This window comes from Ornithorhynchus anatinus, chromosome 5, assembly GCF_004115215.2.
Source record: "Ornithorhynchus anatinus isolate Pmale09 chromosome 5, mOrnAna1.pri.v4, whole genome shotgun sequence".
Lineage (NCBI taxonomy): Eukaryota > Metazoa > Chordata > Mammalia > Monotremata > Ornithorhynchidae > Ornithorhynchus > Ornithorhynchus anatinus.
Window position 1 is genome coordinate 31,314,792 of NC_041732.1, and position 27,431 is coordinate 31,342,222.

At 41.9% G+C, this 27,431-nt stretch overlaps 1 protein-coding gene and 1 long non-coding RNA gene across 2 annotated transcripts in view; both read right to left on the reverse strand.

Moving 5' to 3' along the window:
* Positions 1–8,959: 8,959 nt before the first annotated feature.
* On the reverse strand, positions 8,960–16,271 carry LOC120638419. Its single transcript, XR_005660072.1, has 4 exons — positions 16,200–16,271; positions 13,932–13,982; positions 12,520–12,577; positions 8,960–9,771 (listed from the first exon to the last, which is right to left on the reverse strand). It is a non-coding gene; the product is annotated as an uncharacterized LOC120638419 (long non-coding RNA).
* Positions 16,272–25,152: 8,881 nt separating this feature from the next.
* ADAM7 (ADAM metallopeptidase domain 7) overlaps positions 25,153–27,431 on the reverse strand; it is a 39,941-nt gene continuing 37,662 nt past the window's right edge. The window contains exons 17-19 of the mRNA XM_039912203.1: positions 26,446–26,691; positions 25,303–25,381; positions 25,153–25,217 (exon numbers count right to left, since the gene is read on the reverse strand). Of these exons, the coding sequence (XP_039768137.1) occupies positions 25,153–25,217; positions 25,303–25,381; positions 26,446–26,691 (390 nt within the window). The remainder of the gene's footprint in view (positions 25,218–25,302; positions 25,382–26,445; positions 26,692–27,431) is intronic.

Consider the following 27,431-nt stretch of genomic DNA (forward strand, 5'->3'; position numbering starts at 1 on the left):
TGTGTTGAGCATTGTGCTAGAAGTCAAAGAATATTATCCTTGCCAATGAGGAGTTTACAAGCTTGATGAATGAAGGTTTGTCAGAGATCTGATGAATGCCTTTTAAAAAATGTGATTATACAGACTCAATGAGACGATATCTCCACAAGAGCGGAAAGTTGTATTTAGGGGAAAGGTGGTTGTTTTCCTCCCGGAATAAGGAATATGGATGCAAAGCTTAGTGAAAGTAAGTTCTCCGTTGTGTTAACACCATGACATAATAATAATAATAATAATAATGGCATTTGTTAAGCACTTACTATGTGCTGAGCACTATTCTAAATGCTGGGGTAGATACAAGGTAATCAGGTTGTCCTACTTGGGGCTCACAGTCTTAATCCTCGTTTTTACAGATGAAGTAACTGAGGTACAGAGAAGCTAAGTGACTTGCCCAAAGTCACACCGCTGATCAGTGGCAGAGCCAGAATTAGAACCCATGACCTCTGACTCCCAAGCCTGTGTTCTTTTCACTAAGCCACAGTGCTTCATGATAATAGCTTATGATTCCCTGATGCTAGCTCACACCCATCCCTATTTTTAAAGTAAGACTGGCATTAGGATTCCTTCATCAGCAGGGGAACAATAATTGTGGTATGTGTGAATAATAGTATTTAAGTGCTTCCTATGTGCCAAACCTTGTACTAAGCACTGGGGTAGTTAGACAATAATCAGGTCCCACATGGTGCCCACAATCTAAGTAGGAAGATGAACGGGTACTGAGTCTCCATTTTGCAGGTAAGGGAACTGAGGCATAGAGAAGTAAAGTGACTTGCCCAAGGTCACACAGCAGACAAGTGATGAAGATGGAATTAGAACCCAGGTCCTCTGATTCCCAGACCCATGCTCTTTCCACTAAACCATGCTACTTCTCAATGTCAGAAATTTGACATTGTCCCTGATATCTGAACTCCTCTTCCTCCAAAAATTTCACATTTCAGCTTGCTAGCTTCATTGTGTACTGTCTATCTGAAAAGTGGAAGAAGTCATGTTATAAACCATCATGGCTAGTGAAGATAAAAACTTTGACATTTGATGCCCTGCTCAGTCAAGGCAATATGTGATTTGTTCTCCACTAGGACATAGTCATACCCAAGGATTCAGTAGAATAACTGGGTTTCTAACTATAAGATTGTAGAAAATATTAGTAAGGTATTTATTTCCTATTGATTTTACATTTCAAATTTAAAATGTTTTTTAAAGACACTAAATGCAGTTCTTTTTTCTTAATTCTTTTCTACTGGACCAGTAAGAGGTGTGCTAATGGTGAATGGGTAAGCTTGGCTTCCCCTCTCAGAGTCGCACCTGGAGAGTTTCCAGTACATTACCAGTCTTGACTGAGGGAGAGAGAGTAAAGCAGAGGCCTACCCATTCCACTGCTAGCTTGGGCGGTGGCTAGAGAGTGGAAAACAATCTTGTACAAGTCAAAACTCACTTGTGCTGGACAACAGCAGCAAGGGAGAGAGTTGAGGGCAGAGACTCCAGTTTACTGAGCGGAAGGAGGCAATAGTCAACCACTTCCATATTTTTACCAAGAAAACTCTATGGATACACTACCCGAACGATCGCAGTTGGAGATGGGATGTTCTGGAAGAGATGTGAACATGACATCGCTATGGGTCGGAGACAACTCGACAGCATAAGACGAGACAGAGCGTGGCCTAGTGGATCAGAGCATGGGCCTGGGAGTCAGAAGGACCTGTGTTCTAATCCTGGCTCTGCCACTTGACTGCTGTTTGACCTTGGGCAAGTCATTTCACTTCTCTGTGCCTCAGTTACCTCACCTGCAAAATGGGCATTAAGACTGTGAACCCAGTGTGGGACAGGGACTCTGTCCTACCCAATTACCTTGTATCTACCCCAGTGCTTAGTACTGTGCCTGGCACGTAGTAAGTGCTTAACAAATATCAATATTGATATTATTATTACTATAAAAGGCAAAGCAAAGTGTCTTATGAAAACTGAAATTACTAAATGTGGTACACTGAGATCTAATATGGAAGAAGGGCTACCAAAATTAATACTTCATTGTTTTAAGGAATGCCAGGGTTAAGTGTGTATTTTAATATTCAAGTTTTGTCCTTAATTGCATGTGTTCAGAATATGATTTCAATGGACCAGATCTTATTTTTTCAGTTGGACTACATCTACAATTCTTCTCCAGTTCAGTATTCCTTGCCATTTCCAAATGCTCTTCTCTCTATGATCCAAGAGGGGGACTGACATGAAAATCCTAAAACAGGTCTTAAAAATGCATTAGTTGAAAGTGACTTGGCCACCTATCTTCCTTGCTTACTTAAAGGGGTTTGGCCTGGGTCCCGCTCTCATCCGTGATTCTTCAAATGCCGTCGAGGTGTTTCTGACCCACAGTGACTCTATGGACACGCCCTCTTTCGAACGTCCCATCTTCTGTCATAAAGTCATTCTGGTATATGTATCCATAGAGTTTTCTTGGTAAAGATACGGAAGAGGTTTACTATTGCCTTCTTCCAGGCAGTAAAAACTTGAGTCTCTGCGGTTGTCTTTGATCAATGTTTTGATCACCTGATCATCCGCCTTCGACTCTTTCCCATGCCACTACTGCCCAGCATAGGTGAATCGACTTTGATGCTTCAGCTTAGACCTTTCCATTATGGGTAACCCTATATGGCATAGCTCCAATCTTCATCAGTGTACGATCAGGGATTAGTGGTTCCTAAATCCAGGATAGAGTGAATTGGTGCATTCAGCTTGTGGCTTCCTCTCAATTTTTATTTATCTGTCACCCTGAAAGATTCCAAACACTTTTAAGAAAACCAAGAGTTAATGTAAGATCAAGTGGTTGAAAATGCTATTTGAATGATGATAGTATGAAAAGTCAACTTCACTGATGAGGATGCAGGGAAACTTGAAACTAGTAGTGTCAAGAGAGGGTGTACTTTTGCTCTGTACTAAACACATTGACTGGGTTTACATACAGTCCTTCCAAACCCTGTTTGGAGGAAAAAGAACCCCAGAGAGCGCACGCGTTTTTCAATGGCAAGATTTTTAACAGTATCCATTTCAATCAGATGTTAGGGAAATTTGCAGGTTATGGTTTCTGGAGACATTTCTAGGAATTAGTTGAAAGCCACTGATGCTGTTTTCTCTCTTGCCTCCTTGCCTCTCATTCCTTATGAAGCTTTGCCTTGAAAAGAGTCACTCCTTTCTTGGTAGGGGTTTGTCAATGCTGATCTATCCTCAGCAAATAACTCCTAGTTTTCAACTAGACAGCAGCATTGTGTGAGGATTGGTTTTACCATGTCAAAGTGTTTCCCTTGCTTTTTTTGCTTTTGATTTTCCAAATTTTAAGCTGTCTATACAAGAGTTGCTTCAGTGCCCTGCTGATGTTTATTTTCCTCACACATCCCTCCCAGCATAGTTGTTTTGAGGTTAGCTGGGAGACTCTCCTTCTCTGCAGTCTCATATTTTCTCCTGCCTTCAGAACCCCTCTACTTGGATGTCCCACAAACACCTCAAGACTGAAAGCCTGTTGTGGGCAGGGAATGTATCTGTTTATTGTTATATTGTACACTCCCAAGTGCGTAGTACAGTACTCCGCACACGTAGGTGCTCAATAAATATGACTGAATGAATGAAATGTAATGTATCCAAAACACAAACCCCCATCTTCCCATCCAATCCCTGTACTCCTCCCTGACTACCCCACCTTTGTAGATAGCACCACCATACTCCTGTCTCACAAGCCCATAACCTTGACATTATCCTTGACTCATTCCTCTCATTCAATCCACATATTCAATCTGTCGCCAAATACTGCCAGTTCAACTTTCACAACATTGGTAAAGTCCATGCTTCCCTTTCCTTTCAAACTGTTACCACATAAATCCAAGCATTTTTCTTATCCTGCTTGGACCACTGTATCAGCCTCCTTGCTGACCTCCCTGCCTCCTGTCTCTCCCCACTCTAGTCCATACTTCAATCTGCTGCCTGCATCATTTTTCTACAGAAACATTTGGTTTACTTCTTGGTTTTCAGAAAGAGGTGAAAGATTTTGCAATCTGATTGGCCACATGTGGCATTGACTGAGTTGGGAGTAAGCTTGGCTAGACGGTAAGTTGTAAGCTAGACTGCAACCTCTAGACTGTAAGCTCCTTGTGGGCAGGGAATAAGCCTTTTTTTGTTATATTGTACTCTCCCAAGTGCTTAATACAGTGTCCTGCACATGGTAACTGCTCCAATATAATTGACTGGCTACAGGAAGGATGAGTATCCTTTGCAAAATGTAGAATTTTATTCATATAAATGTCTATCTTTCCCTCTAGACTATGTACTTATTATGGGCGGGGTACATGTTCTGCTAAGTCCGTTGCATTATACTCTCTCAAGAGCTTAGAACAGTGCTCTGCACATAGTAAGTGTTCAATATTGGGCTCAATAAATACCATTAATTGATAGGGGGTGTTGCATGTCAGTTTGGAGAGAATGGTATCCAAGAGCTGAAGAAGAGAGTTTCCCTACCATAAATCTATTTCAATATACAATTTCCCATTTATGCACCACAGCATATTGCCTTAATAGCCAAAGTTTGTACGTGGGAAGACACTGCTACCTTGAGTAGTCCCAGAGGCCTGAAATTATTATTGTGGTAAATGTATGCAAATCTCTACCTCAAGGATAGAGAAAGTCATTATTTCAAAGTTCCTAAATTGTTTAAATCCATCACAACAGAGAAGGTGCTGCACTTGGAAAGCCAACTCACTAAATTGATTAAATCACATTCCCAGGATAGAGGAGGGTTGGTTGTACTGCCACCTATTGTTGTATTGACTTAGAGTGCAGAACATAAAAAAAAATCTAGCCAAAATCAGATGTGATTTAAAAATAATGATAATAAATAATGATGGTATTTAAGTGCTTAATATGTGTCAAGAAATGTTCTAAGACTGGGGTAGGTACAAGTTAATCAAACTAGACACAGTCCCTGCCCCATATGGACTCACAGTCTAAGTAGGAGGAACAACAGCTATTGTATCCCCATTTTATAGAGAAACCAAGGCACGGAGAACTTAAGTGAGTTGCCCAACGTCACACAGCAGGCAAGTGGCAGAGCTGGGATTAGGACCCTGGTCCTCTAACTCCCAGGCCTGTGATCTTTCCACTAGGCTAGGCTGCTTTTTCTGCAGTTTTATATTGCCCATCAGTGACGATGCCCATGTACCATTTGACATGAACATTACTACCTGCTGGAAGTTGATTTCAAGGCTTGAGAAAACTGACTGAATTAAATTGTTACCATATTTCAGGATGGTGAGCTTTTTCCCTCCGTTCTCCCCCTCTAGACTGTAAGCCAATTGTGGGCAGGGAACATGTCTACCAACTCGGTTATATTGTATTCTCCCAAACGCTTAGAACAATGCTCTATACTCAGTAATCACTCAATAAATATGATTGGGGTGATTGATTTTTTTCAAGTGAAGGGTCCATTGGCAGCTGAGATTTTCTAACAGTAGATGTCACACTTGCCAAATACAAGGAGATGATGGAACACTTGAAATTTTTCGAGCTGGTCACACAAAGAGAGGTCATAGCACTGTTATGATGTTAGGTACAAATAAGACTCTTGGATAGCTTGGGTTTTTTTAATGGTATTTGTTAAGCACTTAATATGCTCCAGGCACCATACTAAGTGCTGGGGAAAATACAAGCTAATCTGGTTGGATACAGCTCATGTCCCACATAGGGCTCACAGTCTTAATCTCCTTTTTACAGATGAGGTAATTGAAACATAGAGGAGATAAGTGACTTGCCCTAGGTCACTCAGCACACAAGTGGAAGAGTCAGGATTAGAATCCAGGTCCTCTGAAAACCAGGCTGGTGCTTTTCCCACTAGGCCACATTGCTTCTCGATATTGTCATTCTAGTACTGTTACATTAAATATATTCTGTCCTATGAAATGGTTGTTCCTTCTTGCCACAGTTCTATGGGGAATGGTGATCTTCCTCTACCTTTTGAACAAATGAGGAAACACCGCAGAGCGTGTTTGGGACAACTAAAAACTCATGGCACTTTGGAAACTGTCCCCCAATTTGCCGTTGATTTCTTAGTTGCTGAATTCCATGCTTTCATTTTTTTATATAGCCAAACATAACACACTGAAATGGGAGGATTGTCCGAGGAAGCGCAATCTGATCTCATTGACGGCTACTGTGGTTAGGTGGTGCATGTTGATTTGGAGTTCTGAGAGGTCAGCTCATATCTCGCTGATTCCTCAGCTTCTCAGGTCAGCCTGTACCTTCACAAACTTTAGGACATTTCACTTTGCTCATCACATCCCTGTTCTCTTTTTCATCCTCACCCCAAGCTACATCTTTGTCTAAATATGGGCAAACCCTTTTTGATCCTAGACTTGTTCCTGACCTAGTTACTGCTCCTCTTCATTGTCAGTGAGACCTGGGTCACTCCATATTACATTTTTTCCTGCCATTCCTTGCCCAGGGACCCTCCCCTTCTCCCACTCCCCCTGACTCACTGGGAAAAGGGAGCATGTTGGCCTGGTCCTTTTTACCCCACTTCCACAAGCTGCTTTTATAGCATCCTGCCCCCTTCCTCCATCACCATTTCTTCTGTTAGGCTACTTCATGAATCCCTCCCACCCACTACAATTACTAGTTGCACTCATTTACTGCCCTCTAATCCCAACTCTGCTTTTCTGGTTGATTTTATTTTGAATATGCTTCTCACCTTCCTTCTCTCTTCCCCATTCTGATGCACAAGTTCTTCAATATCTACATAGATGCCTCCTTGGTCACCTCCTTCCTTCCATTCCTCTCCTAAACAGACCTTTCCCCGACACCAACTTGGACTGAGGCTGGGTCTCGCTATCACTATTCATTAAATTATTTCTAACTTCCCGAACTCTGAAATCCCACTCACCCATCCAGACCTCCTAATCATCTTTCTCCCCTAGAAGTCCGCCCCTTGAAAAACTTTTCTTTCTCTCCACAGAGACCTTTAATCTCTTGACCTTCCTCCATTTGTCCCAGACCACCATTCCTCATGTGGATACTATTCAACTACTCCTCTCAATGCATAAATCCATACCAACCTTTCACCAAACTCACTCAGTCCTCAAGGTCACACAGCAAACAAGTGGCAGAGCCAATAAAAAGCATATACTACTAGTTCCTCCTATTTGATGCCCATCTCCCTGATAGATTGTAAGGTCCATAAGGGAATATGACTAAAAGCATGGCCGAGTGGAAAGAGTATGGTCCTGGGAGTCAGAGGATCTGGGTTCTAATCCCGACTCTGCCTCAGGTATCTCATCTGAAAAATGGGGATTAAGAGGGAGCCTCATGTGGGACATGGAGTGTGTGCAACTTAATTATCTTGTATCTACCCCAGTGCTTAGTTCAGTGCCTGGCACATAGTAAGCATTTAACCAATATCATTTTTTTAAAAAAAGGACAAAGAACATGTCTATTAACTCTATTGTACTCTGTTAAATACTAACTCAACAGGTGCTCAATAAATGTTAGTGATAGTTTTTTATGGTATTTATTTAGTGCTTTAAGTGCTATTAAGTGCTTAGTATGGATATACTACCATAATAGTTGCCGATAGAAGTGGACTTTCTGGGAGACGTGTTCATGGACTCGCTATGGGTCGGAAACAACTCAACAGCATAAGACAAGATATTAAGTACTTACTTTGTGTCAGACACTGAATGAAGTGCTGGTGTAGATATAAGATAATCAGGTTAGACACAGTCCTTGTCCCATATGGGACATATAAGTAGGAGGGTATAAGATTTTATCTCCATTTTATAGATGAGGAAACCGAGGCACAGAGAAGTTAGTTGACTTGCCTAAGATCATTTAATAGGCAAGTGGCAAAGCCAGGATTAGAACCCAGACCCATCCTCTTTCCACTAGGTCACGCTGCTTTTCTAGTTATTTTGTGGGCTACTGTCTGGTTCTTCCAACTTGGAAAGTTGTTTGGATTTTACCACTCACACAATTACTTTAGCCATACTTCTCATTTACATCTTTAAGTCTAGATAACAGAATAATAATAATAATAATAATGTTGGTATTTGTTAAGCGCTTACTATGTGCAGAGCACTGTTCTAAGTGCTGGGGTAGACACAGGGGAATCAGGTTGTTCCACATGGGGCTCACAGTCTTAATCCCCATTTTACAGATGAGGTAACTGAGGCACATAGAAGTGAAGTCACTTGCCCAAAGTCACACAGCTGACAAGTGGCAGAGCTGGGATTCGAACCCATGACCTCTGACTCCAAAGCCCATGCTCTTTCCACTGAGCCATGCTGCTTCTCAAGAAGAGCTGGCAATGTGGCCTCTCCTCTCAAGGCTTTTGGAAGGCCATCTTGTTAGCTGTTTCCTCATCTCAACAGTCTAGCTAGGAACCAGAATGTTAAGAAAGAAATGCCTTTGGATTATCTAGAAAATAAGCCTAAATGAATCACTCCTTCTCCTCAGAACATAAAGAGACAAGAAGCATTACTCTATTGGCTGTCTGTATGTCTCTCTCTTTCTCTCATGTGCTCATATCTTTTAATCAGTGACATTTATTGAGTGCTTATTGTGTGCAGAGCACTTACTAAGCATTAGGGAGAGTACAATATTATAGAGTTGGTGGATGCATTCCCTACCAACAAGGAGCTTACAGTCTAGCGGATGAGAGAGACATTAATCTTAATAAATTATGTATTTGTATCTAAGTGTTGAGGGGCTGAGAGTGAAGTGAATAAAGAGTACAAATCCAAATGCAGTTGAATGAGGAGCAGTCTCTAGGTTCCAATTAAATGACTCAGAGTCAAAGGAATTTGATTTATTTTAGTTTTGTGTTTGGCTATTGCAAAACCTTCATGAATATCAATTTTTCTAGTTGAGATTAAGTTTAAGAATCACACTGTGCTTTAACATTTATACTTTAATATAGAAATCCTTGTAATCTAACAGTAAAAGATGAAGTTGACATTAAAATTCTATCTGCATGATTTTCTGCCAAATTAAATCTGAATAAGAGAAAGGCTATAGATTTTCTTCAGGCATCAAATGCAGGAAACATGGCCTAAAAATGTTTTTGATTTATATGTTTTTTTCTGTACAAAGGCCGCTATATATTTCTTCTGTAATACATAAACTGATAAGTAATACAGAAAAATCACTGAAGACATCCACCTTCTACTATTCAGTGGAAAATGTTCTCCTTTGAACAGGATTTTTTCATTCTGATGAATTAAAAAAACTAATATCTTATGAAAGCTCCTATAAAAAGAGTTGGTGCAGAAGAACTTTCACAAACCACGTCAAAAACCCCCATACAAATACTTTCCAAGAAACCAAATGAAACAATTAGAAAGGGTAAGAGAGGATGGTTGCGGAAAATAGTTGGTTCAAACATCTAAAATGTGAATAAATGTTATTGATTAAATATGTTAAAGGAATTAATTCACATTTTTAAATCTTTGCAGTCTTCTAAAAACAGATGTGTTTTTTATCCTCTATCTAAATGGCTATAATTTTTAGATTCCTAGAGCCTATGAGAGGGTGGAAGATGAGCAATTTCTGTCCAGCATTTGGGGCCAGGTAACTCCAGAAAGTCTCACTTTTGTCAAATGTAGGGGAGCCTGTGGTGTGCACTGAATAGCCTCCACCTCCGTGTAGCATGATTTCACAGGTCACCGTTCATTTCTGGCAATTGTTCTGTAGTCATTCATTGTCTGTCTGGATTAAGAACCAAGAATCGTTAGGCAGATACTGGGCTAATCATTTTTTAATTAAGGAAGTAAAGAAATTGAACCCTGCCTGTAATTAAGTGTTTATTTAGGATAAAATTCCAGTTAAGCTGGTATTGATTAGGTAAAGAAATAATTTTAAGATTAAGTTAATGCATTAGTTACAAGCAGCAGCATCTCATTAATATTGCCTTTTCGTTCACTAGCAGTCTAGTTTAATAGACCTTGAATCTCTCTCTCTCTTTCCCTCCCCCATCTCTCCCTCTTGTTGTCTCTCTCCCTCCCCTTCTCATTTATGATGAGAATTTAATTAATGTATGTGAATATGTCTGAGATGAATGCTTCCATGAAGTGTGTGAATGTGTGTGAAAAGATTCTCTTGCTGCACATTCATGCCTAGCAATTTTCATTTTTCTCCTCTTGGTATCATTTCCTGAAGTCTTTTTCCTAAGATGGTCACCCCATTTTTAATTACTGTATATGAGGCTAATCTGTCTTCATTGTGTTTTCAAAGCATTTCTTCTGTCTACCTTTTCCATGATTAACCCCTTTCAGCTCACTAAAGAGTTACTATTTGGACACCTGCTATTTTCCATTCTCCTCACATGTCTCATCCAGTGGAGGTTTGATGAGCCAGGTGTTATTTTAATGATAGTGGCTATCTGCATTCCAGTACCACCTTACTTGGGATCCTGATCATAGGTGATTTTATTGTCCCTGCTTAGGAAGTTGAAGGTGGTGTCGGTGATAGGTTCTGGTCACAGCCATGAAGAAGATTGGCTGTTACAATTATCTACTGACCTTTTATTTTGATGTGAATCCTGATGTTACACTGGTGCCTCTCTCTTGTCAATCTACTCGAGAACCAGCGTGTCCTAACGGAAAAAGCACGGGCTTGGGAGTCAGAAGATCTGGGTTCTAATTCAGGCCCTGCCGGTTGCCTACTGTGTGACATGGGCAAGTTGTGTAATATTCTGTGCCTCAGTTTCTTCAGGTGTAAAATGGGAAATTAAATCCTACTTCCTCCTACTTAGACTGTGAGCCCCATGTGGGATAGAGACTAACCTAATTACCTTATATCTACCCCAGTGCATAGTATAGTGCTTAGCACATAGTAAGTTCTTAACAAATACCATCATAGTTGTTCATTAAGGCAGCAGAACCTTTTTAGTAGAATCTAGAGCCTGAACTTACTAATGGAGTTGACCCTTATTTCCAGCCTCCTTAGCATTCAAGTCTCTAAGTGTCCTCAGTTATTTATTTTGAGTTGTACATATTTTGTCTGTCCTCCCCGCTAGAGTATATGCCCTTTATGAGCTTGTCACTCTTTATTCTGTATTTCCCAAGTGTCCATTACATTTCACCTCACCAAGAGGGCCCTCAATTACTATTACTATTATTGTAAGAATTAAGAACATCAATTTAGAGATGTACTGTTCTGGGCTCTTTCCTTTTTTCTCATGTGCAACAAAGATGATGTCATTTGTGAAGCCTCTATGTGATTCTAAAACTGAATAATAAACAGTATTCTTTGGTGTTTGATAAGAAAGACAACTACATTCGGGAACTTTCTGAAATATGGCTCTCCCTCATACAGGGATGAGATATGGAAATATGATTTTGTTCTTTTTCCATAGGAGAAACTCCTTTGTTTTCCTCAAGAGCAATAAAGAATCACTAAAACCTTAAAATGTAGAAGATTGGGAATGTCTTGAAGAATTATAAATTTTTCCATTTAGCTTTCTGTTTTCAATGCTTAAATATAAAGGAAATAGTTAAGTAGTTTTCTGGCTAAATTGGAAGATACATTTGAAGGCTTAGATATTGAAACAGATGCTTGAATCTTACATTTGGAAGTGAAGAATTAGACATTTCAATACCATATCTATTTAATGTGTTCCTTTGTGTAATGTTTGTCTTATGCTTCTCTTTCTCTCTGAACCTACTGCAAGGACATGAGCAATTGTTATGTTTTCCATGGCTAACTTCATGCTAGTGAACTATTCTTGATAGGATTAATATTATTTCTTTTTGTCTTCATGTTGTCTTAGTGTTTTGTTTCATCTCTCCTTCGGTGTCTGTTGCTAGTTCCCTCTCCCCTTTCTCATTTTTAGATTGTGAGCCCGTCGAGGGACAGGAACCTTCTCTAGTTCCCACCTGTATATTCTTTTCCAACATTTAGTACAGTACTCTGCATGCAGTAAGTACTCCACTTAATAAATAGTATTACTGCTACTCATTTGAGGAGCATGAAAGTTGAAATACTAATAGTTCATTTGTTTTTTTAGCAAGGTGAAAATAATTCACCCTTAATCAATCATTTATTTAGTGCTTACTGTGTGAGAGCACTGTACTGAGCTTGGGGAGTAGACACAGGTTGGTAGACACAGTCCCTGTCCACAGATCAGACATATCCCAGGGTGCAGTTGTCATCGTCATCATCATCATCATAATAACAGCAACAGTATTCATTGTTCATAGCCTTCGACCTTTAAACTATTTTCTTGGGGCAAGAGTAAACACCTCCCCTCCTCCTTCTTCTTTCTTTCCTCAAGGCAAAGCTTCCTAACTCCATTAGGAGAAACCTAAATGCAGGCTTCTCTTTTGGGATTTTCATCTCATTTTTAAACTATCTCTGGAATACTGATACTAATTTAGAAAGCTAAGGCAAGAGAACGTATACTGTCACTCCTTGGTAAAGATAAACACTTTCTTTCTGCTAAGATTTCCTTCTTACCTGTACTGGAGCGAGAATAAGAGCCATGAGGACCTTGGTCTAGTTCAGGGAGGGAAATCTGGAAAAAAATCATTAGATTAGACTGTAAACTCCTTGTGGGCAGGAATCATGTTTAACAACTAGGTTATATTGTACTCTCCCAAGAGCTAGTACAGTGCTCTGCACACAGGAAGAGCTCAATAAATATGATAGATGGCTTTACTATAATAAATTTGAAGTACTAATTTTCTACCAAACACCCAGTTTCCTGTTACACCTCCCCTGGTACCTCCTGTGACACTCTCTCTCTCACACACGCACACACACACTCAACTTTTCTTTCAGTATAACTCACTGTTTCTGACAATGTGCCTGAGTTAGTGATGAAATGAGGGAGTTCCCTGAGATCATGTGGATCTTGGTCCATCGATCTGAGGACCCAGGTCACCTCACATGACCGGAACCCTGACCAGTCAGCTGCTAAGGTCCCAGTTTCCGGAACAGAAGCAGTGAGGAAATTCTGGTGCAATGCTGATGGAGCTTCCAGTACAGCTTGAGAAGCTCTGAGAGAGTCTGTGGCTCACCAGCTCCCACCTGTGATAGATAGAGTCCTGGAAGACTCCCAGGGATGTGTGTGGGTGGATGGCAAACCTGTCATTTCACAGGCTTTTACATTCTCTCATCCTTAAAATTAGCCCAAATCCCCTTACTGCTCTTATTTTTGTCTCCCACTCACCCCCAGAGTGCTTCTTCAAGCTCTGAGCAGAGGCTTGTCAGTGTCTTTCTCCTCCTACCTCTGTTCTGAAAGGAATTAGGAGGTTGTGGTAGGGAGAGAGAGGCAGGTCAAGATCCTCTATGCAGAGGTGCCTCCCATTAAACAGGAATCCTAGCACACAGATTACTGATGGATTGAATGGCTGTCCTCGTGGAAAGGGCATGGGCCTGGAAGTCAGAAGATGTAAATTTTTATCCCAGCTCTGCCACTTGCCTGCTGAGTGACCTTGGGCAAATCACTTAACTTCTTTGTACCCTAATTTCCGTATCTGTAAAATGGAGGATTAAATACCATTTTTCCCTACATCATAGACTGTTCCGATGTGGGGCAGAGACTCTGTCCGACCCTATTCGTGCTTAGTACAATGCTTGGCACGTAATAAGTGCTTAACAAGTACCATTATTATTTGCTCTCAACTGGACACTCTGGAGCCCAGGACAAGTGTAAAAAAAGTAGGAGTCAAAGATGGAGGTAACATGATGTACTGTCTTGACCCACTAAACTGCCCTCTGGGAATAAGCAATTTATTAGTCTAATGCGCACCAACCAACTTTTTATTTACTTTGAAGGTTTACTAAAATGATACCCTGAAAGATCAAATTTATGGCTCCTGGTGAGAGCTTCAAAATAACTGGCTGATAACCTATACAGTACTTACTCGGGGAGAGAACGGTGCAATCAGTGTCGGAAGCAGAGGTAGTGGCAGTGGCTAAAAAGACACAAAGAGCAAAAACCAAGATAATTAACAGAGGGCTAGGGTGAGTGGAATGCTCTGGAAAACAAAATCATTTGAAAACATCACCAGCCACTTCAGTCTTTTAGGGTAAATCCTTTGAGTAGGATTGCTGCTCCTCCCCCTCTCCTTCCTCTCTTCCTCTTCCTCCCCACCACCTTGCTGGACCACAGGCTCTGGTAAATATGTCCTCTCCTTAGCTGGTTTGGAAACGGCTCAAACCTCACACTTGAATTGGTGAAAGTTGGTTAGCCTCTCGGGACAGAATGCTAGGACTAAAATGCATCTTGATTTGGCTGATTGCTACAGTGAAGAGCAAATTTAGTTGAACTAGAATGCCATCACATCCTCCTCCTTCCCCTGCCAGAGCCATCTGAATCATGGAATTGCTTTACAACAGATGGTTGCATTGGTGGGCACTAATGACTCACCTTTGATAGGATAAACATGTCTATTAAAAGGGGTGGGATTCTCACAGGAAGGGGTGGAGCTCCTCAGAACTCATCCAGTAAAGGCCTTGGGTGCTCAGCTGGAGACATACACATCTATTTCAGGTGGTCTCACTGGGGGGCTTCTGGAATAGACTGGACTGGCTCCTGGGTTTGAGTTCCATGAATGGATGTCCCCCACCTTCAGGAGGGGCATCCAGATGAACCACCTTTGGACTCTTTCTCCACCTCCCCTCCTCGCACCCTGTCCCAGTAACCCCAGGAAGTTCTACTAGATACCAAAAAAGTTTTCCCAGAGATGCCCAGGGCCACTTCACTGTCATGGATTTTTTTTTTTGATGGTATTTGTTGTACCATCATCAAAATTGTACCACATCAAAATTGTGTGGTCATGTGTAAGAAAATTCAAAACCCAACTATGTGCCAGACATTGTACTAAGTGCTGGGGTAGATACAAGCTAATCACCTTGGACACAATCCTTGTTTCACATGGAACTCACGTTCTTAATCCCCATTTTACAGTCAATGTAACTGAGTCAGAGAAGTTAGGTGACTTGCCCCAGGTCACACAGCAGACACCTGGCAGAGCAGAATTGAAAACCAGATCCTCTGCCTCCCAGGCCCATGCACTATCTACTAAGCCATGCTGCTTCTCACTGTTGGTGTGTGACTTTCACTGACTCCAAACTGTCCAATTTGGGCAGATAGTTCTACTATATTTGTAACTTGTATATTTGTAAACTTAAAATGCCTCCCTTTATTATACTTTAAGTCCCTTGAATGAGGAAACTTGGGTTTTGCTTTTGTTGATCTTTCCCAAGTGTTTAATATAGTGTTTCAATCACTAGTCATTCAATAAATACCACTGATTAATTACTCTGCATTGGTGGTCATGTGATCAAAATGTGCTATTTTATTATTCATGCCTACTACTGTAGCAATGTCACTGTGATCAATCGTATTTATTGAGTGCTTACTGTGTGCGGAATACTGTACTAAGTGCTTGGGAGAGTACAGCACAACAATATAACGGACAGATTCCTTGACCATAATGAGCTTTTCAGTGCAATTAATCAATAGTATTTTAGAGCACCTTCTGTGGACAGAGCTGTAATTAAGCACTTGGGAGAGTGCAACTGAGATAAAAGACATAATTGTTTCCCTCAATAAATTTATATTCTTCTGAGATTTTTACTACCCTCGGATTCGAACCCCTTTTTCACCCCATCCTAAGCCCTACAGCACTTATGTAATATCCATAATTTATATTAATGTTTGTCTCCCCTTCTAGACTGTCTCCCCTGCTAAGTTCTTTGTAAGCAGGGAAACTGTCTACCAACTCTGTTGTGCTGTATTCTTCTAATCACTCAGTTCGGTGTTCTGCACACAGTAAGCACTGAATAACTGATTAAGACCTTCAGTGTGGACATAACCCCACTGGTCACTGGAGATCCATTCATATTTAACTTTGATGAATTAATAGATTGGTCTGCTAGTGGTCTTCACCTCTCACTCAGATGGATGATCTGGGAAGCAGAAAACACCTGTCTTAGTATGGGCATTGAGATCAGTGATGTTGCTTAGGTAGGAAAAAAAGTTTCATAGCAAATAGGCTAGAACTTGTTGAAGGCAAGGAACATGTCTACCAACTCTATCGTATTGTGCCTTCCCAAGTGCTTAATACAGTACTCTGATACAGTTAAATGCTCAATAAATATCATTGATTGATCAAGAAGAAGCATACCATTGTAATATAATGTGGACTGGAATATTCAGTTGAAGAATCTTCGAGGGCACTTGGAGGGTTTCCCTGTTGGCAAAATTGATTTGTGGTTATCACTGGCCTGTGAACAAAAACCTTCCTACCTCAAAAAATAGTTTTTCTTCCTTCATCACCTTCATCACCCAACTCTCCTGTATCCCTTTCCATTTAATCTATTGGGAAGAACTGGTATTTTCAAGACTGGATTATTTTTAGACAGGCCAAGGATCATCTATTTAGCTAAAAGGTGCATTGGAATCAATACAATTTTGTCCATGCAATTTTTAAGTTTGACATCTCTATTGGAAACACGGTTCTCAACTACCAAATTCTGAAATTATTATCTGAAAATTGTGTGGTCATGTGTAAGAAAATTCAAAACCCAAGTGGATGCTGAGGAAAATCAGCGCCAAAAAGGGACAAGAACCAGTTTAAAACATAGTCTAATTAAAGTCATAATAGTGCTGGCAGAAAAGTAAAGCTACTTGATGTTCTGTAGTTCTGCTACTTGTCATAATAATAATTTCCTTTTTTAATGATATTTGTTAAATGCTTACTATGTGTCAGATAATGTACTAAGCGCTGAGATAGATACAAAATAATCAGATTGGACACAGTCCCTGCCACCCATGGGATTGACAGTCTTAATCTCCATTTTACAGGTGAGGTAACTGAGACTTGGAGAAGTTAAGTGACTTTCCCAAGGTCACACAGCAGACAGGTGGCAGAGCTGGAATTAGAACCCAGGTCCTCTGACTCCCAAGCCTGTGCTCTTTCCACTGGTCCTGGTCGGAGAAGCAGCGTGGCTCAGTGGAAAGAGCACGGGCTTTGGAGTCAGGGCTCATGAGTTGGAATCCCAGCTCTGCCACTTGTCGGCTGTGTGACTGTGGGCAAGTCACTTAACTTCTCTGTGCCTCAGTTCCCTCATCTGTAAAATGGGGATTAAGACTGTGAGCCCCATGTAGGACAACCTGATTCCCCTATGTCTACCCCAGCGCTTAGAACAGTGCTCGGCACATAGTAAGCGCTTAACAAATACCAACATTATTATTGTCCTTGCTGCTTAGCCTGCCTATCGTTTCTTTTGTTATCAAGAAAAGCTGGAGGTGAGCATATTGTCTACTAATGGAAATCAACAAGGAGGTTTGGAGGAGATTTCAAATAGGGAAATGTTTTTTGGGTTTTTTTGGACTTAATCCTTGATGCCAAATACCCCACTTCATGCAGTATTTTGCAACTGTACCGTATTACTCCATATTTGAGACTGTCATAATCAAATTGGCTTCTCCACTGAATCTAGGAATCCTAGTTTGCATTCTAAGAAAAACAGTTACTTTTCCACTGTTGTGTGACATAGATTGTAAAGTGCTTTGTGAAATGCCTAATGCAGGCAAGCACAGAGCTGGAATTTAAACAGTCTAAACTTCTGTTTAATTGAGTAGGTAATGAGAAAGGCAGCATACTGAGCTCTTCTAAAGTTACCCAGCAAGGGAGCTAATTTTGCTCCTCTAATACCCTCAGAAGTTTTCTCTTCAAGCTAATAATAATGTTGGTATTTGTTAAGCGCTTACTATGTACAGAGCACTGTTCTAAGCGCTGGTGTAGACACAGGGAAATCGGGTTGTCCCACATGGGGCTCACAGTTTTAATCCCCATTTTACAGATGAGGTAACTGAGGCACAGAGAAGTTAATTGACTTGCCCACAGTCACACAGCTGACAAGTGGCAGAGCGGGGATTCGAACTCATGACCTCTGACTCCAAAGCCCATGCTCTTTCCACTGAGCCATGCTGCTTCTCTAAAGCTAGTCAGTCAGTCACTGGTGTTTTTTGAGTGCTTACTATGTGTAGAGCACTGTACTAAGCACTTGGGTGAGAACAGCACAACAGAAATAGTGGACCCATTCCCTGTTCTGCCCCATCCTCAACTGGACTTTCCTCATAACCACCCAGATGCTCACTTTTTCTCAGTCATCCTCACCCCTGACCTCCTGCTCGTCCCCTCGTGATTGTCTCAAGTCCCAACAGCAAGCAGACAGTACCCTGCCCTCCTCCCAGCTCCTGCCTGTTTACAGGGATGGAGCTGGACATTAAGTCTTAAATGTTCTTCCCCACAAGAAGCAGCATAGCCTTGTGGAAGGAGCATGAGCCTGGGAGTCTAATCCTGGCTCTGCCAAATGCTTGCTGTGTGATCTTGGGCAAGTCAGTTAATTTATCTGCACCTCAATTGTCCTGTTCTCCCTCCTACCTAGACTGTGAGCCCCACGTGGGACAGGGATTGTATCCAACCTAATTCCCTTGAATCTTTCCCAGCACCTAGAACAGTGTTCGACACATAGTAAGCGCTTAACAAATACCATGAAAAAGAGGGTGTCACCAGCATTTCTAGATGAGCTCAGTGGTGGGCTTGAGGGGGTGCTGCCACCCTAAGTCATAGTCATATCTTCTAGGTCCCTAGAAGGTCCTAGGGAGTGTCCAGTTTGCCTGGTCTGGATCCTGTGGCCAGCACGGTTGTGTTCCTGGGAAACCTTCAGCTGGAACTCTCAACACAATAACCCCCTACGTGGTGTCCAGCCCAGGAACTGAGGTGGAGAGGGAATTGCGTGAGCTGTCTTCTTACCATTTACCATCGGCTTGGTCTCCCTGCACTGGGCTTGGACTTTAGAGAGGGAGAGCAAAACAGACAGGCACCACAAAGCCGGGTTGGTCAGAAAAGGCATAGCCAAGGCCTCGTCAAACCAGCCAGCAAGTGAGATAGCTGACCCAGGGCACATGTTCAGTGAGGAAACAGCGATGTCTAGTGGAAAGAGTACCCGCTTGGGAGTTTTAGTCAGAGGCCCTGGGTTCTAATCCCAGCTCTGCCACTTACCTGTTGTGTGACTATGGGCGAATCACTTAACTTCTCTGTGCCTCAGTTCCCTCATCTGCAAAATGAGTATTCGATACCTGTTCTCCCTCCTGTTTAGCCTGTGAGCCCCATGTGGGACCTTGTATTTACCCCAAGGGCTTAGTACAGCGCGTGGCATATAGTAAGGGCTTAACAAATACCACAATTATTATTGTTATGATTTGAAAGTTTCAGTTTCCTTCCCCCCAAGTCAGAAGCATCGGCTAGGTTCTCAGGAACCTGAGAGGGATTGCAGTGTCTCTGAAGTGAGGGGGGACATCTTTTACATCACCCTGAGCCTCCAACTCAACTCACTGTTGTGTCATATGATGACATCATAAGGAGAGGGAGGGAGGAATTTTCTTAGTTCTGGGCAGCCTCCTGTCTGAAGCTGGACCTGGCATACCAGAAGGAACTTAGGCAGGATGGAGGGGAGGGCTAAGGAGTATTATTTTGTTCAAAAAGGAGTAAAGGGTTCTCCCTCGGCTGTTACCCATTTCTTACTTCTGTGGGAAGGCCATGTGGCAGATCTTGTGGTCCATTCATCTGGGGTTCAGGCCAAGCGTATCCCTCATTGTCAATTCCAGATATGGCACTGGGCTGTCTGGAGCAAGAACATCTTGAGTTGTTAATGTTCCCTTAGCCCGGTCATCCTTAGATTGGGTGAAAGTGAGCAAGAGTTCCGGCTAAAGGAATTTTTTTTTGTTCTGTGGATTGTGGCCGTATTGTATTTTGGGTTTGTGGCCCTTCAAGACATGGGGCTTGGCTTCTCTTGGTGTAAGTCCAGAGGCCAATAGTAGGTGTCTTGAACCTGACTGGTGTCTACCACATGAAAGGTCACCCACACTCACCACACAATGTGGCTGAGAGCTGCAGGTCAAAAACAATTCCTTTGCCTGGAAAAAGCAAGCAAGAGTTCTGTGGGGCTGAAGGGGTGGATGGTTTGGGTGTGAGTGGTAGAGAGTTGATGAAGTTTCCTAGTTGGGAGGGGAGAATGTTGGGGGTAGGTAGCAGAGAGCAAGCAGGTGTTCCCTTGGTGGGTGGGGGGATGAATGGCAGAGAGCTAAGGTTCTCAGGCAGGGAGGAGAGAAGGTTGGGGGAGAGTAGCGGAGAGCAGGAAGGAGTTCCCCCAGAATGGGGTGGGGGTAAATAGCAGAGAGTAGATGTTTCTCCAATGGGGAATAGAGAAAGCTGAGGCCAGTTGGCAGAGAGCTGTTGTTCCCCAGAGTATGGGAGGTTGGGGGTGAGTGACAGAGAGAAGCACTTCCTCCAGGAGGTGGGGATGGGCAGTGGGGAGAAGCAAAGGGCAAGACCTGGCTGAGGCCGAGGGCCAGGCCAGGTACTGTGTCGCTACCCAGCCTGGATTCACATGGGTTGAGGAGCAGCTGCTGCCAACCAAAGGGCTGAAGCAGTGGAACATTAGTGCCTGCCACCATGGCAGTGAAATCTGAAATAATAAAGACAGTTATAGAGCAACACAGAAGGAATCAAGGTGGCCTGCTGAAAAGAACTCAGACCTGGAGTCATTGGGAACTGAATTCTTATCTCGGCCCCACCATTTGCATGCTGGGTGACCTTGGACAAGCCACTTAGCTTCTCTGTGCTTCAGAAGTGCCTACCAGTTCTGCTGGTCCAGTGTTCTGCACCCAGTTAAGCACTCAATAAGCACCTCTGATTGATTGACTGATTGATTTTTGGGGGTTCTGTTCCATGCTTTCCCTCTTCAATTACATAAGGTGCAGATTTACCTTTGAACTTGCTTCTGCTTAGCTGAGATTTTATGCCAGACTAATAGTGCGATGACCACTGTTAGGACTGCAGCCGTCACGAGCACCCCAGCCACAATGGAGAAACCTGCAATATTGACAAAGCAGCCTCAGTCCATTGCACAAGAGCTTGGAAGCTCAAATAATAATAATAATAACCATGATGGTATTTGTTGAGCGCTTACAGTGTCAACCACTGTACTAAGTGTTGGGGTAAATTTGAGATCATCAGGTTCCACATGGGACGCACATTCTATGTAGGAGAACAGGTATTGATTCCAAACAGAAACTCCTCACCATTGGCTTTAAAGCATTCAATCCTCTTCCCCCCTCCTACCTCACCTTGCTTCTCTCCTACTACAACCCAGCCCATACACCTCGCTCCTCTAATGCTAACCTGCTCACTGTGCCTCGATCTTGTCTACCTCACCGCTGACTACTCACCTATGTCCTGCCTCTGACCTGGAATGCCCTCCCTCCTCATATCTGACAGACAGTTACTCTCCCCACATTCAAAGGCACATCTCCAAGAGGCCTTCCCTGACTAAGACCTCCTTTCCTCTTCTCCCACTCCCTTCTATATCGCTCTGACTTGCTCCCTTTACTCATCCTCCCTTCCAGCCCCACAGTACTTTTATACATATCTGTAATTTATTTATAGTAATGTCTGTCTCTCCCTCTAGACTGTAAACTCGTTGTGGGCAGGGAATGTGTCTGTTTATTGTTGTACTCTCCCAAGCTCTCAGTACAGGGGTCTGTAAACAATAAACCCTCAGTACTTACGATCGACTGGCTTACAGAATGACTGACTGAATCCCCATTTTGCAGATGAGGGAACTGAAGCACAGAGACGTTAAGTGACCCGCCCAGGGCACATAGCAGGCAATTGGTGGAGCTGGGATTAGAACCCAAGTCTTCTGACTCCCAGGCCCATGGTCCGACTACTAGGTCATGCTGTCTCGAAGTTTACCAGACCAATCTTGATGCCAGCTCCTAATCCATAGCCCCTCAGTTGATAGGGTCCATGCTTAATTTCCACTTGAATACTCTTCTCCAGCTCACTGTTCTGCACACAGTAAACACTTAATAGACAAATAGCATTTCTACTACAACCTATCTTCCCCAGGACTTTCATTTCCCCAGCAAACTTCTCCTTTAAGCAATGAACAAAATGACCAACTGGCTGAAGCAGCCACTGCCTGAAAATGCAATATATTTTTTCAAAGAAAAATTAGAGGAAGAAATTTTTAGGCATCAAATCAGGAACAATAAGGTCTTATTTTGTTATGAGGCCAATAGTTCAGTAGACTCGGGGGCTAGGAAATGAAACTTCAGGGGATGCTAATTCTAAAAATAAAGTAGAAATAGTATTTACTAAGTGCTTACTGTGTGCAGAGCACTGTATTAAGCACTGGGAAAGGATACACAGGTTGGGTATTAGTTACAGTCCCTGTCTCTTACGTTCTAAAAAGATGAGTATGTTGCTGTTTCTGCTATCTTAGTGTTGTGGCACAAAGCAGACCATGGAAACCGAAAATAAGCTGTTGAGTCCAAGAACGCAATGAGCAATTCCCTGACCAAAAAGCATCACCAGGATTGCATAGATATACCTCATATATATATATTGCATATATAACCTCAATTTCAGTTATTGAGGATGTTGATTATGGCTAATAGGCATCCTATCTTTGGAATAAAGTTCTTTCCAAGCATCCAGAAAAGGAATGACCATCTCATTCCTTGGCCTAAATTAACTGAGAGGCCCAGCCGATATTATAGTGTGCCTGGAATGGTGACGTTTTAATTACATTTGTGTGTGGCTACCGTTTTCCTCCGAGGCAGAAAAACTGTGAAAACTGAACCATGCTGTGTGAGACAAACAAGACTTGGCCTGAAAATCCATTATGTTGAATATGAGGAAAAACTGAGGGAAGAGTTTTCTATCTTTGCTTTGTAGCCAGCAGCTTGTTTCCTCTCACTATAACACAATTTTTCCTACTCTTTCATGGTGTTCTTGTTCGTTGCTGTGAATATGCAACCATCCTTAAAGCTTTTATATATATATCAATTTATGTAGCTTCAGTTCTTCTATAAGTAGGAGTTAGATTCTTAATAATAATAATAATAATAATAATAATGTTGGTATTTGTTAAGTGCTTACTATGTGCCTAGCACTGTTCTAAGCGCTGGGGTAGAGACAGGGTAATCAGATTGTCCCACGTGGGGCTCACAGTCTTAATCCCCATTTTACAGATGAGGTAACCGAGGCACCGAGAAGTTAAGTGACTTGCCCAAAGTCACACAGCTGACAGGTAGCAGAGCAGGGATTAGAACCCATGACCTCTGACTCCTAAACCCATGCTCTTTCCACTGAGCCATGCTGCTTCTGTTAAGGCAAAGCTCAATATGCTTTTTTTTTGGCAAACGCTATACACAGAATGCATCTTTAGACATCACATTTTATTTTATTCAGGTAGACACCTCTTGTTGAACTCCTCCTCCTGAAACAAAGCATTAGCAACCACCTAATCTATGTTCCTGTTTCTCCATTCCTAACTCCATTCCTAATACCCTCTCTGCAGTCTTGCATCTTCTCCAGCCTTCAAGACATTTCTACTTGGATGTCCCTCTGTTAGCTCAAATTTAACATGCCTAAAATAGAACTCTGTATCTTCCCACCCAAGCCTTGTCCTTCCCCGGATGTTCCCTTCATGGTAGATAGCACCAAAACCTTCCTGTCTCATAAGCCCCTAACCTTGGAGTAATACTTGACTCCTCTCTCTCATTCAAACCACATATTCAGTCCATTATTAAAATACTGTCAGTTCCACCTTCACAACATTGCTAAAATCTGCCCTTTCCTCTCCATCCAAATTGCTACCATGTTATTCCAAGCACTTATCTATGCCATCTTGATTACTGCATCAGCCTCCTTGCATCCTGTCTCTTCCCACTCCAGTCCATACATCACTCTGTTGCCTGGATCATTTTTCTACAAAATCATTCAGACCAAGTTTCCCCACTCCTCAAAAACCTCCAGTGGTTGACCAATAGCCTCTGCATCAAATAGAAACTCCTCACCATTGGCTTTAAAGCACTCAATCACGTTGATCTCTTCAACCCCACCTCACTGCTCTCCTATTACAACCCAGCCCACAGACTTTGCTCCTCTAATGCCAACCTACTCACTGTATCTCAGTCTCATCTATCTCACTGCAGAACACTCATCCACATCCTGCTGCTGACCTGGAATGCCCTCCCTTTTCATATCTGGCAGACAATTATTCTCCCCCGCCTCAAAGCCTTAGTGAAGGTTCATCTCTTCCAAAAGGCCTTCCCTGACTAAGCCCTTCTTTCCTCTTCTCCCACACCCTTCTGCGTCACCTTGACTCGCTCCCTTTATTCATCCCCTCTCCCAGTCCCAAAGCACTCATGTGCATATTGATAATTTTATTTATTTATATTAATGTCTGTTTCCCCCTCTAGACTGTCAGTTCGTTGTGAACAGGGAATGTGTCAGTTATATTGTTGTACTGTACTCTCACAATCACTTAGTATGGTGCTCAATAAGTAAGCGCTTAATAAATGCAATTGACTGACAAACTGAATTCACTGACTAGGTGTTTCTCTTCAGTTGACATTAAATTTCACATACTCTGCTGAGGGAATATGGTGATGTCCTAGACCTTCTGAGGGTAGTGATCATGTCTATTAACTCTGTTGTACTCTCCCAAGAGTTTAGCAAAGTGCCTTGAACACAGTAAGCTCTCAATACTCCTGATGGATTATGTACATACCTGTAATTTATTTTCATGCCCATTTCCCCCTCTAGACTGTAAGCTCCCTATGAGCAGGGAGCATGTCTACCAAATTTGTTTTATTCAGCTCTGTCAAGGACATAGCACAGTGCTCTGCACACAGTAGGCCTCATTAAATATGATAAAGTTCTAGCAAAACTGTGGAATGAAAACACATATTAGAAGAAAACTAACTATATTCCCTTTATTTTTTCACCTATTTATTCTTGTTCCAACTTCTGGCTTTTGCCCATTGTATGCATTTTCTATCTTGCTTTGTTTTCAAACAATTTGCCTGCTTGCTTTCCCTACTTGATTATTTCCTCTATTGGACCCTCTTCCAAATGCCTGCTGAGCTCAATAAGAGCTCAATAAATTTTATTGATTGTTATTATTATTGATTATTATTCCATCAACCTTTCAGCTATTAAAAGTTTTGCTTAATGAGTGATTATTGAACTCATGGTCTCTGAGAATATTTTACAATTATATCACTTTGGAATGTTTAAGTTCTTTTCTGGCACATGCCTGAACATATGGAAGAAACAGTTCTGAGCAGGAAAATGTGAAACTGTTAGGATGCTCAAATGTATGAAAGTTGTCATCTCTGCAAAAGACATTTCAAATGGTACTTACTGGCAGTAACCATGTGGTCTTCACATTTGGAAGGAGCCCATCTTTCTTCACACTGACAATGGAGTTCATGGTCACACACCTAGGAGAACAAAGAGCAGTGATTCTCTTGGTCTATCCCAGAAAGACTTGGTTGCTTGTGAACTAAGAGAAAATTCCTTCTAAAAATGAGCCTCTCTTACTCTTCATTTGGGATGCATGAAAAATATTCCCGAGTGCATCTTTATCTTGGCTGTTAGCCTGCTGTGTGATTTTAGGCAAATTGCTTATTTACTCTGGGCAGATCCATGATGGATCAGCACACTTTGCACTTTGATGTTTTAATCAGATGAATTCTTTCAAGATGATCCCATAAAGGAGAGGTTTATATCAGTTCCTGATTGATCTTGAGACCAGAGGTAGTGCTGATGAAGAGGAAGAAAGGACTTTCTTTGAAGCTCCAGAGGGAGGGACCCAGTCCTCCTTCCAAGTTAGAGGCACATTTTTTTTAATGGTATTTGTAAAGTGTTTACTGTGTGTCAGCACTGGGGTAGATACAAGCTGATCACATTGGACCCACTCAGTATCCCACAAGGGGCAGAAGTCCTAGTCTCCATTTTACAGATGAGGTAACTGAGTCACAGAGAAGTGAAATGACTGGCCCAAGGTCACACAGCAGACACATGGTGGAGCCAGGATTAGAAGTCAGGTCCTTCTTACTCCCAGGCCCATTCTCTATCTACTAAACCACACTGCTTTAATGTTGAGTTAGTTCAATCCCTTCTACTAGGGATTGGTAAATTTGATAAGACACCCAGACATATTCATAATCCAACTAAACCTCTCTTATCTACATCACACTCGTGTCTTATACCCCCCGAGCCTCTGCTTCTGACCTCATCTGTAAAATAGGGATTAAAAACTGTGAGCCTCACGTGGGACAACCTGTTCAACTTGTATCCCCCCAGCGCTTAGAACAGTGCTTTGCACATAGTAAGCGCTTAATAAATACCACCATTATTAAATAGGAATATTATTTCCTCTTCCTTATCTCTCAGGGATGTTCTGAGGACAAAATGAGTGAATAATGTTAATAGTGCTTTGGAAAAGTAAGTGCTAGTCAAAATCTAGGGTGGAATCCTGTGTCCATCAGAGAAAACATCTTACTGAATCAAGTAAATGACATCTGATCGTGTAGCCAGTCATGTAATGGCCCTTCAAAATACTTCGATAACCTCTTGACAAGCAGCTTAAAATCTTACAGGATGTGAGGTGAGTGCGCAGAGTTGACATCTGACGGCTCTTTAACTTAAAATTTTCTGGCAAACTTACCACATGTCCTTTACAATGGCTGGAACAATTTGTCAATTTGTAGGCTCTCTCAATATCCACACATTCCCCATTGCTGCATACCTGAAAGTGAAATACCAGATGTGAACCTGAAAGTGAAATACTAGATATGAAAGGGAGGGGGCCATCTACTTTCAATTTAGAAACTTTTTCAGAGTTGAATTCTAAAACTGCAAAACCAAGAAGTCATCTAACGTGGTGCCTTAGCCTTTTAATTTTCTTTAGAAAATCACATCTGTTCTGTAGAGTATATGAAAATTCAATGTTAATTGAAGAGAAACACTTAATCAGCAAAGAGCACAGGTCTGGGAGTCAGAAGGACCTGGGTCCTAATCCCAGCTTGCTACTTGTCTTCTGGATGACCCTGGGCAACTCTCTTAACTTCTCTATGGCTTAATTACCTTATCTGTAATATGAGGATTAAGACAAGCCTTATGTGGGACATGGAGTGTGTCCAATCTGATTAGCTTGAATCTATCCCAGTACTCAGTACAGTGCTTGGCACATAGTAACCACTTAATTTTTATTTTAAACACTTTCACTTACTAGGATTTATCAAATACCACAATTATTATTATATTATTATTAGTCTGAGGCCAGTGTCAATGGTCACAGTCAGGTGACCACACCTCCCACCAGGGGTAGAAGTTTCTGTGTATCCTGGTGATGCTTTTCTCCCCCTCTATACTGTAAGCTCATTGTGGGCAGGGAATGTGCCTGTTACACAGTTATATTGTACTCTCCCAAGTGCTTAGTACAGTGCTCTGCCCACAGTAAGTGTTCAATAAATATGATTGACTGAC